The sequence below is a fragment of the Lethenteron reissneri genome, chromosome 11 (assembly GCF_015708825.2).
Source record: "Lethenteron reissneri isolate LAM-NWPU_2019-01 chromosome 11, ASM1570882v1, whole genome shotgun sequence".
Taxonomy (NCBI): domain Eukaryota; kingdom Metazoa; phylum Chordata; class Hyperoartia; order Petromyzontiformes; family Petromyzontidae; genus Lethenteron; species Lethenteron reissneri.
The window spans coordinates 933,011-947,795 of record NC_083789.1 but is presented as its reverse complement, the minus strand read 5'-3'; the positions used below and the strand labels follow the sequence as shown (position 1 = coordinate 947,795).

Genomic DNA, 14,785 nt, shown 5'->3' with positions numbered 1-14,785 from the left:
ACCCAGATTTGACGTAAGCTTTAAACAGCACACGAATGTGTAAACCCCACACGGCCTCTGCATTCCGCAAAAACCATCAGCAGTTCCTGAAGAAGTGCATTGTGGCCCTCTTTTTCAGGCCACCACCAAGCCACTTCTGAGCAAATTCAACGAATCGCTGTTGTCAGTCCATGTCACATTTCCCCACTTTCTCATGGTGGACTCAGAAATGAGGACCACAGTGCACTTCAGGAACTGTTGATGGTTTTTGCCCAATGCACAAAGGCTGAGTTTATTTTTCACACGTGTGTGTTGCCGTCTGAAACCCGTGGCTCGTCTGCTATGGTCGGGATGTATCCTTGACAGATTAGATTGGTATCGCAACCATCGATTGCCGAGTGGATGTACTTCACCGCTCTGATGTGCATTTTGAGTTTTTTTTTACTTTTTCAATGCACATTTCCGATTGTGCCAATGGTGCGATGTCGTGAGCTGAGGAATCAATTCGGAACTCTCTCAGAGCACAGCGCGCCCCGTGTATCGGAGAAGGGCCCGCGGAGCAGTCCCTTCCAGGCACGACTCTGGCGCTGTGCACAGCAGGGGGCGCAGTGCACTCGAGATCCGCCGCCAGATTGTTTTGGGCATGACGATCACATCGATAGTTTTAATTATTTTCAGAGCCGGAATCCAGCAGTCAAGCGCCAAACCAAATGTGCTATTGTGTGTGCAGTCACTGGTTACCCGGGCTGAGACCAGAAGGTCACCACGCTTGAGAACAGTTGAAGCACGGGCAGCTGCCGAGATTCGCACTCGGACTCCCAGCCGTAGCGGCCCAGCAGCGCCCCGACCTCTTGAGCCACCCGGCCACCGCGTTGCATTTTAAGTTTGATGGGAAACTGACTCCTGCACTAATTGGCACCACGTGTCACAAGGGCTTGGTTTTAGGTGCATTACTTTCCATGATCAAAGTCAAGAGGTCACCACGGCCAATGCCATTCATAAACCCCTGCGTCGCCATCGGCTTCCTTCTCCCGACGGCTCCGATCGCCACAGATACCGGCAGGGGAGGAGTAGCTACCAGCAGCTTGTTATTAAGAGAGAATGTGGCGTGCAGCAACCTCGCCGCTTTCAGCCGCTCCTATCGGGCCACGGACTGTCATCTCCCCACGAATGAGTGGCGACACCTGGCTCAGCGAGCCACCCACCCATCGCCTCTTCGTTCGGAGCGAGTGTTTGGAGATCACTTTGGCAGTTTAATTTGCAGCCCACGCGTTTTTTATTGCTCAGGGGAAATACATTTAATTTATTTAAACATGCCTGTGGATAATACTTGTAATGAGCCACAAATGCATACACTATTTGGCTTGTATTGTATTTTGGACGTGAATTTATAGTTATTTTTTTCTAAATGAGTAACATTTGCCTCCTGGTCGGGGTTTATGGGCTTGAGGTGCGACAGATCCATGCACGTTCACTGTACACAGACCGCACGCTGGGAGCACGGTGCCGGCTGAAGCCGGTCTCTGGCCGAGTCGTGTGGTTGTTGCCGCCGCTCACAGCGCCCGGCCACCGCGGGCACGGGAGGGGGCACGGGAGGGGGCACGGACCCGGGCCGGGCCGGGTCGGGCCGGATCTGCGCGACGCTGGGGCGGCCGCCAGGGGAGAGCGAGCGCGGCAGTCCGGGTCCCGGTGCCGGTCCGCGAGGTCACGGCGCGCCGGGCACCGCGGGGCCATGAAGAGGGCGCCAGCCTCGCCGCCCGGCGGGGGGGGCGCCCCCCCACCCGGCGAGGAGGAGAGCCGCCCCTGGACGTCGAGCGAGGTGCAGGCGCTCCTGGCCGTCTGGGCCGACCCCGTGGTCCAGGACGAGCTGGACTCGTGCGTCAGGAACGAGAAGGTCTTCGCCAAAATACAAATGCGGCTGCTGCAGAGGAGCGGCAGCAGCCGCAGCGTGAAGCAGGTGCGAGAGAAGATCAAGCGGCTCAAGGCCGACTACAAGCGGCTCAAGGAGCAGAGCAGGCGCGCCGGCGGTGGTGGTGGCGGTGGAGGAGGAGGAGGGGGGGGCAGAGACGCCGCTCGGTGTAAGCACTTCGAGCTCATGGACGCGGTGCTGGGCCGCGAGGGGGGCCCGAGCCCCCCAGCGGGCGTCTCTGACTCGCGCGGCGTGGCGGGGGGGGCTGCCGCGGAGCCGCCGCCCGTGAAGTCGGAGCCCCCCTACGGTGCGTCGACCCCTCCCCCCTCCCCGACCTGCGGCACGCGGTGACCCCGCGAGATCCTCGTGGGGTCACCGCGGGTCTCTGCCGTATCCGCGATTCATCGTCGGTGTCTCTTTGGGGTTGTTCCCAGGGGTGGGCAACCTGCGGCTCTTTAAAGGACTCCTTCGTGACGTCATGTATTAAGGACCACCGTCTCGTTTTGACACGCATTGTGGTGATTGATATATTGAGGGTTTTTTTTATTTTACCGAATTCTACAAAAAGTGTCTCTTGTTATTTTGTTTGCCGACCCCTGGGTGGGCAGCTCCCATCGCGTGGGCGCGTCAACTCGAACCTCCTCCTCCACCCAGCGACACGGCCAACCCGTGGAAGTTGTCACCTGGTGGTCAGATATGCCGATTGATGATTTTGTTTATCGACAAAACCTGAAAGTTGAAAGGCGCCAGCTGATATAACACGGCGCTCGGCTGGAGATTATATCCAGCATCATCACGTGTGAACACGCGCTCAAAATGAACAAATAACTATTAATCATAGCTGGTGAAAGCCTCCGTATAACACCACCTTGTACCATGGTATTGTTTACTGCGTGAGATGCATTCGGCAGTTACGCGCTTGGGCACATATCCTGATGACATTAACAAGATAACGATGGTAACTTCGTGAGATGATACTTCCCAAATTCAATGCGACCACAAGGAGATTGTTTCCTTCTCTGTGAGGACAAATTTCACTTAAACTCAGGCGCGGTTCGTCTAATAAAAATACTTTTCTCCAAATAGTTTTGTTGTTTAAAAAAGTTAAAATGACTCTTTAAACGTGAATTGCCTAATGAAGATATCATTTTAAGTTGTTTATATTAGAAACTGCTGCAACACCACAAGTCTGATTTGTGCCTCGGGGAGGTCTGTGAAGGCGTCCGAGTGAGAGAGTTCCCTTCAGTTATCGCGATGAGCTTCGCATTGCAGCCACGCCGCTTGAGTCCCATGCAGCGCGGTGACTAAGGCGCCCGTGGCTGTGATGAGAGACGACCGTCACAAGGCGAAGTCGCGCTGTGCAAATGGAGCAGCTCACGGCTTTTGGCAGTGTTGCGTGGTGTGAACTTGAGGGTCATGGGGACAGAATTTGAGTGCTTTGTTGTTTGGTTTCGTATTGTTTATAAACGCCTCCCGTTGGTAGATAAGACAGTTGTATCACTTTCACGGGAAGGCCAATAACATGGCAAAGTTTTTCTTGATTAGAACACCAGATTTTCAGAGGTCACTCACAACAGCCCCTGCTTCAGCTGTCATAGAATCCGTTTAAAAGTTAGTGTCCTTAAAGCATTACCGTAGTCTTGGAACGTTGGTGAAATTCGCTTGGATATATTGTGATGGAACAGGTGTCTAACGATGGCTTCTGGAGATATTAGGGGAAGTAGTGACGCAGTGGTCAGCGCATGAACCCGGCCAGCCGAATTAAATTCCCGGCCACGGCGGACATTAGTGGCGGGCGATACCCTAACTGGTCCTGGGCCCACTCCTCTCTTCACCAATTCGTATCATCCAACGTGAAGTCTGGTCAAACAACCCCTCTGAACGACACCGCGTGGGGGGTCCTCGTCTGGAGGTCGATCGATGAGGCACCGCGACTGTGAATGACTTCGCTTCGCTTGCCCGCTGTGGTGATGGAGGCCGCCCGTGGTTTTTTCTGCCAAGGAGATTCGCGTGACCCGCGCTGCGCCGAGGCAGCAGCCGCTGCCGACTCGCAGTGCGGCGAAGAGGAGGGGGATGAGGAGGAGGTGGAGGAGGTGGAGGAGGAGGATAAGAAACCGGAGGTCGTCCACCCCCCGCCTCCTCGTGCTCCACCCCCAAACTCGGCCTCAAGCTCCACAAACACTCGCCGAGGGGTCACGAGACGGCACAACTGGGGTGAGGAATCCAGAAGTCGGAGAGGAGGTGTGGAGGAGGTGCTCACGCACCGCAGCCGGCCAATAATGAGCCAGAGACACTGGAGATCCTGGGTTCGAATCCGGGTCTTCAGCACACCTGGTGTGTTGAAGAGCAATCCACACATTTACCAATTAGGGTCGACTTGTCGTTGGTAATTACATTTAGTATCATTAGGCGAGTGCCAGATTTGAACTCCTGCAGTGGAGTTTAACTCCAACCCTGGGAATCCCCTGATGATGCACATTGGCGTTGTACTCGGAAGGGCAGAGCCAAACATCAACTATGAGCCGTGTCCGTCTGTAAAGGGTCAATGAGATGAGATTGCACGTGGGCCCTTTTGACGTGGAGATGTGAATAAAGGCTCGGTGAGGAATGTGGAATGATTGGATATGTACGATCAGCACGGTTGGCTATATACGGTACAAAAGTATTTCAACATGCATACGAGAAGGCAGCTCTCAGATGACCCCTGCTCCCTCTCCATTGCACCTGCTCCCTCCCCGTGCCCCACAGGGTCGAAGCGCGAACGTCCGGCGGCCTCCGTGTGGGCGCGCTGCGTGAGGGAGTCAGGCGCGCTGCTCGTGCAGGAGCTGCGCGCCGACCGGGAGCTGCGCGAGCAGCAGCTCCGGCAGCTGCTCGACTTCAAGCGAGAGCAGCTGCGGGCCGAGCAGCAGCAGCGGGCGCTCGAGCTCTCGAGCTACAACGCCTCCAACGTGCAGCTCGCGTCCATCCTGGGCCAGATCGCCACGGCGCTCGGGGACGCGGCGGCGGCGGCGGTGGCCCGGGACGGCGGTGCGAGGCAGCCCCCGTAGCGGAGGGCTGCAGCCTCGCGTGATGCGCGCGTGAATAGGGAACGCACGGCCACTGTGATTCGTGCGATGGCGACGGTTTGGAGGAACATCTGGCAAGAGTGAACGCAATCAGAAGGTTACGAGTGGCAGTCTCGGTTGGGGTTGAGTTTGCCCATCACACCACACCTCGTGAATCAGAAAAATAAGTACCACTTTGTGGAAGGTCAACAACAGTGGTTGTCTTTGGAGAGACTGACCCCTGCCATAGGAATGTAGAATTCCCAGCGCTGGCTCACGGTCACCAATAGCGATGCACACCGCACAGCAGCAATATTTTGAGAAGGGAGTTTCCTTTAGGACTTGAATTTGTATCGTTTTAAAAAAACGTCATGTTTAACTTTGAAAACTTGAGCAGCAGCGTTATCAGGTTGACAGAGTCGATTAGGCTCTGGTAAATGTCTGCAAATCAGCACCGGATTGTTCAGACCTCAGCGGCGCGGGTGGCGGCTCTGCAGCAACTCGGCGATGTTTCACGATAAAGGCCCCGAGTCTGTTGCGTTAAAGTTCCGTGGTTGGCACGCAGACATCAGGGCAGTTTACAAGTTGTTGGTGAGAGTCTGCATCGTGTTAAATTGTGCTAGCACTTGTCCGATTAGGCTTTATTGATGATGCCAATATCAAGATTGTTTAATTTTTTACCAAATGTGCCAACAGTGATGCTGTACATGTGACATGCGCGGTTTATTAAAGAGGACTGCTCCTAACGTGATGTTCGCACGTCCGAGTTGTCGTGGCCGGGGTCGTTACGTGGTCACCCCCACGTCACGACGCCGCTCGACGCTCCGCACCACAAACCCGTGGCAGGACGCGAGGCCACGTGATGACCAATGCCACCACCGGTGTCAGCTGCCTGGCAACCCGGGAGGGGTAGAGATGCGCCTGCGTCGTGTGGCAGTGAGCCAGAGCCACCGAGAGAGGGGTCCGTGTATGAATGGGACGATGAGTCAGAGAGCGTTATTGACTGCATGTGGGAGGCTCCCGATGACACTAGGAACTCGGCACCGGAGAATTGGCGGTCTCCGTTCGTCACTGAAGGCTGCACAACGCGCTTGGTTTAGTATTTGTCCGAGCAAGTTGTGAATGAACGAAGGTGCACGAAAGCGCTTTTTTTCAAGCGCTAGGGGAAGAGCAACTTCGTGTTGGGCAAGAGCGCGGTGTTGGCCACCCACCCCTCGTGTGCTGTGCTGGCCTTCTTCATAGGTGCTCACGAACAGCATTTCCCGCAACAGTCTGGAAGCAGAGGACAGGGGCAAGGAGCGGTCTCTGTATATCTGCTACCACGCCTAAACGAGACGGGTTGGCAAGTGACCGTGCGGGTGGTGCCGCAGCGGGACGCGTGGGGGTGCAGGGGACGTCCCAGAACCTCGCCCCAAGCCCGAACCAGCGCGAGGCACCACGACACGCGCGTGGTGGCGGCGGCAGTCGGCAGCGATGACTCCCGTGCACGACGTCTCCCGGATTGCACGACGCTCCGTCGCAATTTGTAGGTGAATGTGGAACTAGATCAAACCCACGCATCGACGAAGAGAACACTCGTTACACGTTTGCAGCGCTGCCCCCCCATTCTGCACCCCCCCTCCCCGCTCTGCCCACCCCACCCACTCTGCCCCCCCCTACTCTGCCCACCCCCCCCCACTCTGCCCACCCCACCCACTCTGCCCACCCCACCCACTCTGCACCCCCCCCCAACTCTGCACCCCCCCCAACTCTGCCCCCCCCCCGCTCTGCCCCCCCCGACTCTGCCCGCCCCCCCTACTCTGCCCCCCCCTACTCTGCCCCCCCCCTCTCTGCCCACCCCACCCATTCTGCCCCCCCCACCCACTCTGCCCCCCCACTCTGCCCCCCCCCCCCCACTCTGCCCCGCATGGCGCCGGTGCCTTCACCTTGGGCGTGCGACTCCGGCTCGCGACTCCCCCCCCCCCCCCCGGGCGTGGACTCCCCCCCCCCCACCTGCTGCTGGGCAGCGTCGTGGCACAGCTTGCTGGCTCTCTGGGAAACGTCTCCCACATCCCGCGCGTGAATCTGCACGAGGAATCCACGTAGAACCAACACGAAGCACGCCCGCGTGACGTAGGACTCCGTTCCGATCTCTCTCCCTGGGATTCACCCGATTCAAATCGAGGGAGGGAAATTCTGCCCCGCCCTCACCGAACATCAGCAAGGTCACAGCACGAGCACGATACCCCCACCACCCCACACACTCGTTGCTACCACTCGCGAACGGGGCCAAACCGGACTTGGCCGAGCCGGGCCGGGCTGGTCTGGAGAGCGTGGTTGCCTCGCTGCTCCAATGTCCTGCCGGGCGTTGGGCAGAAACCCACGCCGACGCTAGAGTCTCTCAGTCCAGGCCCGAACCGGAAAGGCTGCATTTCTCTCCACGTGTCCACAATTGTTTTGTCAACGACTGGAAAAGCTGAGTTCAACAACACACGGGAACAGCGGGGAGTCGCGTGTTGGGCCGTGTAGCCAGTCACATAGAATGCCAAGCGCTGGAATGCAAAGTGTTAAATCCGATAAGCTCCAACCGCTGGAAACGAACAACGTTAATCATTGGAAAACTCACACGAAGGTGACACTGTTTAGGAAATGGCGGAGCCCAGACGCGTGTGAACAAGTCGAGCAACCTCTGCGGCCGAATGGAATTTCCATGAAATGGTGGCAATGTCCTGGCACGCGTCGCACGTGGCCTTCACCACTCGTTGCACTTAAACAATGAGAGGCCAGAAACACGCAGCCAATATCCAGAGTCCACGAGGCAGGGGAACTGAGACGGCTCTCAACAATGGATTCAATTCCCCAGAGATGCAAGATGATGAATTTGTTGTCGACATCAGATGCAATGAGATAACGATATCACAACAATTGACAGCACACTGAAAGTAGAGGGGCAGGGGGTATATGAAACCACAAGTATGTAGAATAAAAGAGAAAGCAGAATGAAAAGGAATGCACAAAGGCAACAATATCTACGGCACAGAGCACTCCGCGAAAATATTGGGGAAACTCTGAGAACGCGAGGAAAATAACTGGAGTTAGCCACAACAGGAACGGGAGCGTGAAAGCATTAACACGGAAGTTGATCAATCAGAGAGAGTAACAATAGTTACGTTTTTATATCGCGTTGTTTATGCAAAACTGCACCGCACCGCTTTCACGCCACCATTGTTGATGAAATTCTCAATCGTGGTCGTCTTGTGTTCTCCATTTTATTTTCTTAATCGCTTGAGAGTTGTGTTAAACCTTTGATGTAGCATGTCCGTATATTTCTCGTCTTCCTCAACATGCTTTGTTCCGCTTGCTATATAACTGGACTTTCTATGCACTATTCGTTGTATCTATGTTGAACTTCTTTTGCACCGTACGTAGCCAACCGTGCTCATCGGTGGTGCAAACGATGTTTGTGTGGTAAATTAGTTTACTGTAGAGTGCTACGAATAAAGGGCCATTCCCAAACATCACCTCTCCGCTTCCCTTGCATGGCAGTGTTATGATGAAATGTGTTGAGTTGTTGTAGAATGTCGGCAGTGATGGGTGGCTGTGCCTTTTTCAAGCACGCATCATCAGTGACACGGAATAAAAATATCTGGATTAGTACAATTTTATTTCTTAAAAACCGCGGAAATTATTGAGATCACAACAAACTGTTATCTTTTTCTAGCTGACGAGACAGTACAATTTCGACCCCTGCACGTCTGCTGGCGTGCATTACACAGCAGGCCTGCCACCCTGCCCCAGTCACCCAGCTCGGCTCTGCCCTGCTGGTATCTGCACTCAATTCGTGTCACCTCAAATGCCAACTCAATGGCTGCGTAACAGGGCAGTATCGTCGTCACCGAGACCTGGATGCCAGTTCTGGTTTGGCTACACTGCAGAGTTGTCTTTAAAAACACACCTACCAAGCTTATACCAGGGATGCACATGATGATGATTTTAAATGCAAAACAATATATGCCCGGGCAGTCGGGAAGGAATACTGGATTTCCTTGCTTTATGCGGGAGTAGATGCATTCCAAGAGCGCACAAAGTGAAATCGCATACTATAGACCACGCAGTCACGCAACCCATAGCGCACCGCACGACAGCTGCCTGCTGAGTAGCGTGTACAGTACCTACAATGTTGCCCCACGTCCGACTAAATAGCCGCATGCGAGTGAATTAAAACCGCATGAAGGGAATTTAAGGTAGAAATACGTTAGCCGCAGATACGCGAAATCACACAAACCATACCCGCATAAAGCGAGAGAGAGAGACCTGTAATCACTGCATAAGCAGCAAAGATACACCGTGATGACTTGCAGCCATTAATTCACTGTACTTGCGATGTTTAAAATACAGTAGATATTTCAAAGCATCAATAAAATGAACCAAAATATTCAAACATTGTGTAATGGGCCATCTTAAAATAAAATATTCTCTGCAGAATATAAGTGCACTTTAATAAACTGCTATTATAAGTTATAAACATGTGTCCAGTGTAAATCTCTCTTTGGATTAATATTCATCATAAATAGTTCAACCACAAGTGACACCAGCAAATGTTTGCACTCTCAAATATTCCAAACCAAATACAGAATAAAAGCAGGCTTGCCATAATAAATTAAATCTTGACTTAAAGCTTTCATGACTGCAGTAATTTATATTCTTGGGTCTTTCGGTAAAGTCACGTAGATAGAAACATAAAAAATAAATTACGTTTCGATCGCAACACAAGCAATCGTCTTCAGGTGAAAAATACGATCGCTCATGTTGCGATCGAAACGTCGTGATTTATTACAATTATGTTTCTATCTACGCGGCTTTACCGAAAGACCCAAATAATATTAATAAATTAAGCTACGTAATCTTCCATTTCTTCCAAAAGACTTTCTAAAATATATTTCTTTTCAGAATGGTGCAATAAAGACAGCAAACTTAGGAACTCAAATGACTGCTATCATTGCAAGGACTGTCAGCTTGGTGACAGCCATGGGTGGCACGCTCGGTGAGGCGCGCTGGCTGGAAACAGATTGTCCACCAAGAGACCGTGACGTTGTCAGGAATGTTGGCACTTCTGGTTCGTAACGTGTCTGAACACATAAGGCAGTTTATGGTGACATTGGCCTGGTACCCCAATACAAGTAGGGCTTAAAATATAATTATTTTTTTTGGTAAAGCAAGATTTAAAATCATATAATCATTACTTCCCTTAATTTTATCCCTAGATAGATTTTTGGAGGGAAATATATAATTTCAAGTTTTGTAAACCCACTGATTTCAAGGTCCCCTTATGGCGTGTTGGTTGGGAAGGTTGTTTGACCATACTTCACCACACTGGTGAGTGGGGATTGGTGAAGGGAAGCAAGGACTGGTTTGGAAATCACTCACCAATGTTAGTTGTGACGGGGAATTTAACTCGGGTTGCCAGGCTCATAGCGCAGTGTGCTAAGCACTGCACCACCACTGCACACACCTCATTTTAGCTCCAGCTGCACGCTAATATATATATAACGATGCACATGCAGCCTCCCAGATACAAATTGTTAAAATGATTAAGAAATACGGGGATGAGATGAAGAAACCCATTGTGGTGCGAACATCTGCCATCACACGTGGGGGGGGTGGGGGGGGTTACGATGGACAAGCAGAGCGGGACACAAGGGACTGTGTGCTGGTCAGTGCAGATTGCTGCACATGCTCGCTGCACCTGCTTGCTGCGCTGCCTACACAAGTGCCTGCAGCTTATAATGCAATGCATAGGAGTTTCTGACAGTATGAAAAATACAGTATGAAGCCGAGCCTGCTTCCAAAGAATACAAAATTGTATACAAATAATGAACACCATCCAAGAGGGAGGGTTTCAAAGAGTTTTTAAAACAAAAGCATGACTTTATATAACATATGGACCCATTTCTCCAATGTGCAAAATTTTGTACAAAAGGACTCTCGCGTTCCCCAGATGCCGAAGTTACACTGTGAATGAAGAGTTGTTGTGTGCGTCAGCTTGGGTTGTTGAGGTCGTGGCTGGGGAGGGCACGTGGGCCTCCTCTTCATCCCCACGGCCCTCTCCTCCCATCATCCCCCGTAGGCGTGCGTGCGGCGAGCACGCCTGCGCTCACAGCTCCAGCTCCCCAGAGCGCAGGTAGCCGAGCGCTGCGGACACGTGCTGCGGCATGAAGATGAACGTGGTGTACAGCACCATGGCCATGATGATCACCAGCAGCAGGTCTGAGCGGCACGGTCAAGGGAACGTACCAACCACCACGTGGACCGCGTGCCGGCCACAGACCCCGATCACACAAAGCGCTCGAGCACTCTGCTCGCCACCGAGCAAGAGCAGAATCAACACGGCAGAAGAAAACTTCACTTCTAAGATCATTCATAACGGAGATAATTTAAACACACAAAGTGGAAAAAAACACCAATGGTGGCTCCACGATCAAGATAGAAACATGCATTAGTCTACACTTGAGTATAAATTATGTACTCTAACGTCATACTTGTGTACATTGTGGACGTTTAGGAGTTCTAAAAGGAACACCTGTTTTGGGTTTTCGTGCAATGATATTAGGAATCTGTGAATGCAGCGAGGTACAACCCATCAGCAATGATGGCACCAATACAACACGCGGATCCTGGTGGACCGAGCGGAGTCCACTCAGTTACACGGATGCCGTGGAACGGCAAACACTTAACAACACACAATCGTAGCCTGTTGATCGTTTTTCAAACGGAATGCAAAAGAAGGAAATTGTGAATGCAAATCTGTATGAAAATTAGACAACTGACGCCTCGAGTGGAAGATTTGCTACTATAATGCAAGGAGCAGCTACAAATAAATATTTCACACTACTTCATAACTCCAGTGATGAGGTTGAACGTCAAGAGACGACTCAGATGGGCACCGTTTGATCCACCATGGGCAGCAAAACCTGCTTGTTCAGAAGCAACGAAGCATTTAACAGCGATGCATTCCCAATCAGACGCTGTCATGTCATGAGTTTAACTCGTGCCACAAGCCACGCGGTTAGCTTGCCAAGGGAGGTGCTGAGAACGGCTTCTGATCCGCACGCCCCTGCCAAAGGACCTCGCGTAATTTATTCACTCAGCTTCGGTGAGAAACAGAAAGCCTCCTCGACATCAGACTCCTGCAGAACGTGATTTTTATGGACAGGGTGAAGCACCACGTGGCTTCCCTTTGGTCACAGTGACAGAGGCATCACGTGCGACTAATCTTATTATCCTCAATTCAATTTACCCGCAATTATCTCATCCTGCTAAGGCTGCACTTGCCATGCAGCCTCCCAGACGCGTCGTCCACAGCGGCGACAAGGAAGCCACCTCTCTCACGACTCACGGAAGAGAGTGCGGGCCAACAAAGCAAGACCCAAGCTCAGGTGACATTACCCAAGAACAGGTTGGGTGAGTCACATCACCCCCCCCCTCTCATGGCGGGGATGCCCTGTGCAGTCAGAACCAGCACTCAGCACACCCAGCCCGCTCTCACAGCAGAATCATCACTCGCCACAAATATTGACTTACATCGCTCCCACCACAAACCTATGGTGAACCATATACCAAAACTCCCTTCTTTATAGCCTTAACACACTGCTGGGACAAGTGCTGTTAGCGAGCACCTATGAAGGACGGCATGGTACATGATGGGGGGGGGTATTTGTGGCCAACACCGCACTCAACCGCCTTTGTCTCGTCACACCAGGAACTCATTTGAGGCTGAGTCGACCGAGGGGAGAGGCCCAAGACTGGTTCAAATAATCGTCACTGGTGTTGGCCGTGATTGTAAATCGACCTCGAGTGTTAAGGGTTCGTAGCGCAGCGAGCGAACCGCCACACGACCGATCTTGCTAATCCCATAATAACCATCACCATCGCAACCACCACACCCCGATCCTACACTCAATCACTTAACACAGCACTCATCACAACCACACTCATCACTCTCCACAATAATCACAGTCACTTTATCACCACTGCACAGCCTGTGCGGCACGAACTTTAGAAGGCTCATGTCACGGCTCTTGGCGTGTGCCTCACGTTCCCTCCTCCTCCTCCTCATCACCACCACCACCAGACCTCACGCTCCCCACTCCTCATCAGCACCACCACCACCACCAGACCTCACGCTCCCCACTCCTCCTCATCAGCACCACCACCACCAAACCTCACGGACTTTCAAACGACGTCCATTTGAGGCCCCTGAGGGCCGAGGCGAGGGCAAGAGACACAGCGAGCAGTGTGACTGTGGCCATGCTACCCACACTGTGCATCGTAGGGTAAACCCGCAGACACAGAGATGCGTACACGCGGACACCCGCAGAGATATTGGACATTAAAGGCAAGCAACAGTAGCGCAGTGCAACCCAAACTCAAGGCCGTGTGGTCTATCACTGCAGTCCGCACCTCCGAGTAGCTCGGCTGGCTACAGCGCACGCCGCGACGTTCACGACGTAGACACACAACGAGGGGGGGGGGGGGGCAGAAGGACGACACGAACTCTCTCCCTGCTGAAGCCCTCTCGTCGTGGTGGGCAGCAGCAACAGCGTACCGCGACATCGCAATCCGAGCCCTGCCCGCGGCGCTCGCAGTGCTGCTGCTGCTGCTGCTATTACACGCGGGGACAGAGCCCGTGCGGAACCCTCGCGGGCGTGAGGGCGAGTCGAGTTCAGCGAGTCGAGTTCAGAGTGTACTTCAGAGTCTAGTTCAGTGTCAAGTTCAGAGTCTAGTTCAGAGTCTAGTTTAGTGTACTTCAGAGCGCACCGCGCCAACGACTGTTCGCACCCAACACCTCCCCGCGCCCATGGCCCAGCAAGCCAGACTCGCGCTGTTCTCTCTCTCTCACGCATTCATTCGCAGTGTCCTCAACTTGACAGCTCAGCCAGCAGAGTCGCGTGTGGATGGTGAGAGCAGAGAGTGGGAGCGAGAGGCGACTCGAGCGAAGAGAGAGTGACGAGAGCAAGGCGAGGGCGCATGGAGGGCGCGAGTCGGAAGTGGGGAACCAGTGAGCAGGGAGAGGGGCACGAGGAAGGAGCCGTGAGAGCGCCGCGCGGTCGAGGGAGCTGGGGGGGGGTCCCGATGTCCGCAGCGGGAGGATACTGAAGGCGGCGCGCTCCCAGGGCTCGAGCATGTAGAGCGCCGTGACGAGCAGGTACTGCGTGTAGAGCGCCGAGAGGCTCCGCGAGGCTCCCGCCATGCCGAGCGACTGCGCGTGTCGCGCCCCGTGCGTGGCGCGCGCCGCTTCCTGTCAGCCCGACGGGAGGGGGCGGGGCACCGGGGGGGGGGGGCACCGGGGGGGCGGGGCACCGGGGGGGGGCACCGGGGGGGGGGGGGCACCGGGGGGGGCGGGGACACGACTCGGTGACCCCGCCCCGCCAGGTGCAGCGCGCGCGCCGCGGGGGGTCACGTGCTGACCACGTGAGCAAGCACGCGCGTCGTCGCCGCGGCAACCGGGGTTGTTTACTTTCCCTGGAACAGCGGTCGCCGTGGTAACGAGGATCAAAAGCGGCGGCATCGGCAGCCGGGACGAGCGGCCAACACGTGAATGAGTTCGCGTTCGGATTTTAAAAAATTAGTTGCTGCCATGGTGACACGCGGATGCGCCTTCGCAAGTTTCAGCTCAGCATGTTATTTTACGACCACGTGACAGCACGGACACGTGACAGCACGGACACGTTCTGTCCCGTGATGGTGGGGTGGGGGCAGGCGGCAAGTCGCGGTGACCCCGAGGCGGCTGCGTCTCCACCCCCCCCCCCCGTCACGCGGCCTCGTGACTCCCGCCTCGCGCGTGCGTCACGGGGACGTCACGTGACTCCGCCCC

General features: G+C 54.1%; 2 protein-coding genes across 2 annotated transcripts; one reads left to right on the top strand and one right to left on the bottom strand.

Moving 5' to 3' along the window:
- The first annotated feature begins 1,603 nt into the window (after nucleotides 1-1,603).
- LOC133341159 (uncharacterized) lies at nucleotides 1,604-6,155 on the top strand. Its single transcript, XM_061549610.1, has 3 exons — nucleotides 1,604-2,195; nucleotides 3,890-4,102; nucleotides 4,637-6,155. Exons 1-3 carry the CDS (start codon nucleotides 1,712-1,714, stop codon nucleotides 4,933-4,935), a joined length of 996 nt encoding a protein of 331 aa, XP_061405594.1. The 5' UTR covers nucleotides 1,604-1,711; the 3' UTR covers nucleotides 4,936-6,155.
- A 2,401-nt stretch (nucleotides 6,156-8,556) lies between these two features.
- On the bottom strand, nucleotides 8,557-14,231 carry LOC133341236 (serine palmitoyltransferase small subunit A-like). The gene is made up of 2 exons (XM_061549714.1): nucleotides 14,065-14,231; nucleotides 8,557-11,178 (listed from the first exon to the last, which is right to left on the bottom strand). Exons 1-2 carry the CDS (start codon nucleotides 14,159-14,161, stop codon nucleotides 11,066-11,068), a joined length of 210 nt encoding a protein of 69 aa, XP_061405698.1. The 5' UTR covers nucleotides 14,162-14,231; the 3' UTR covers nucleotides 8,557-11,065.
- Between the last annotated feature and the right edge of the window lie 554 nt (nucleotides 14,232-14,785).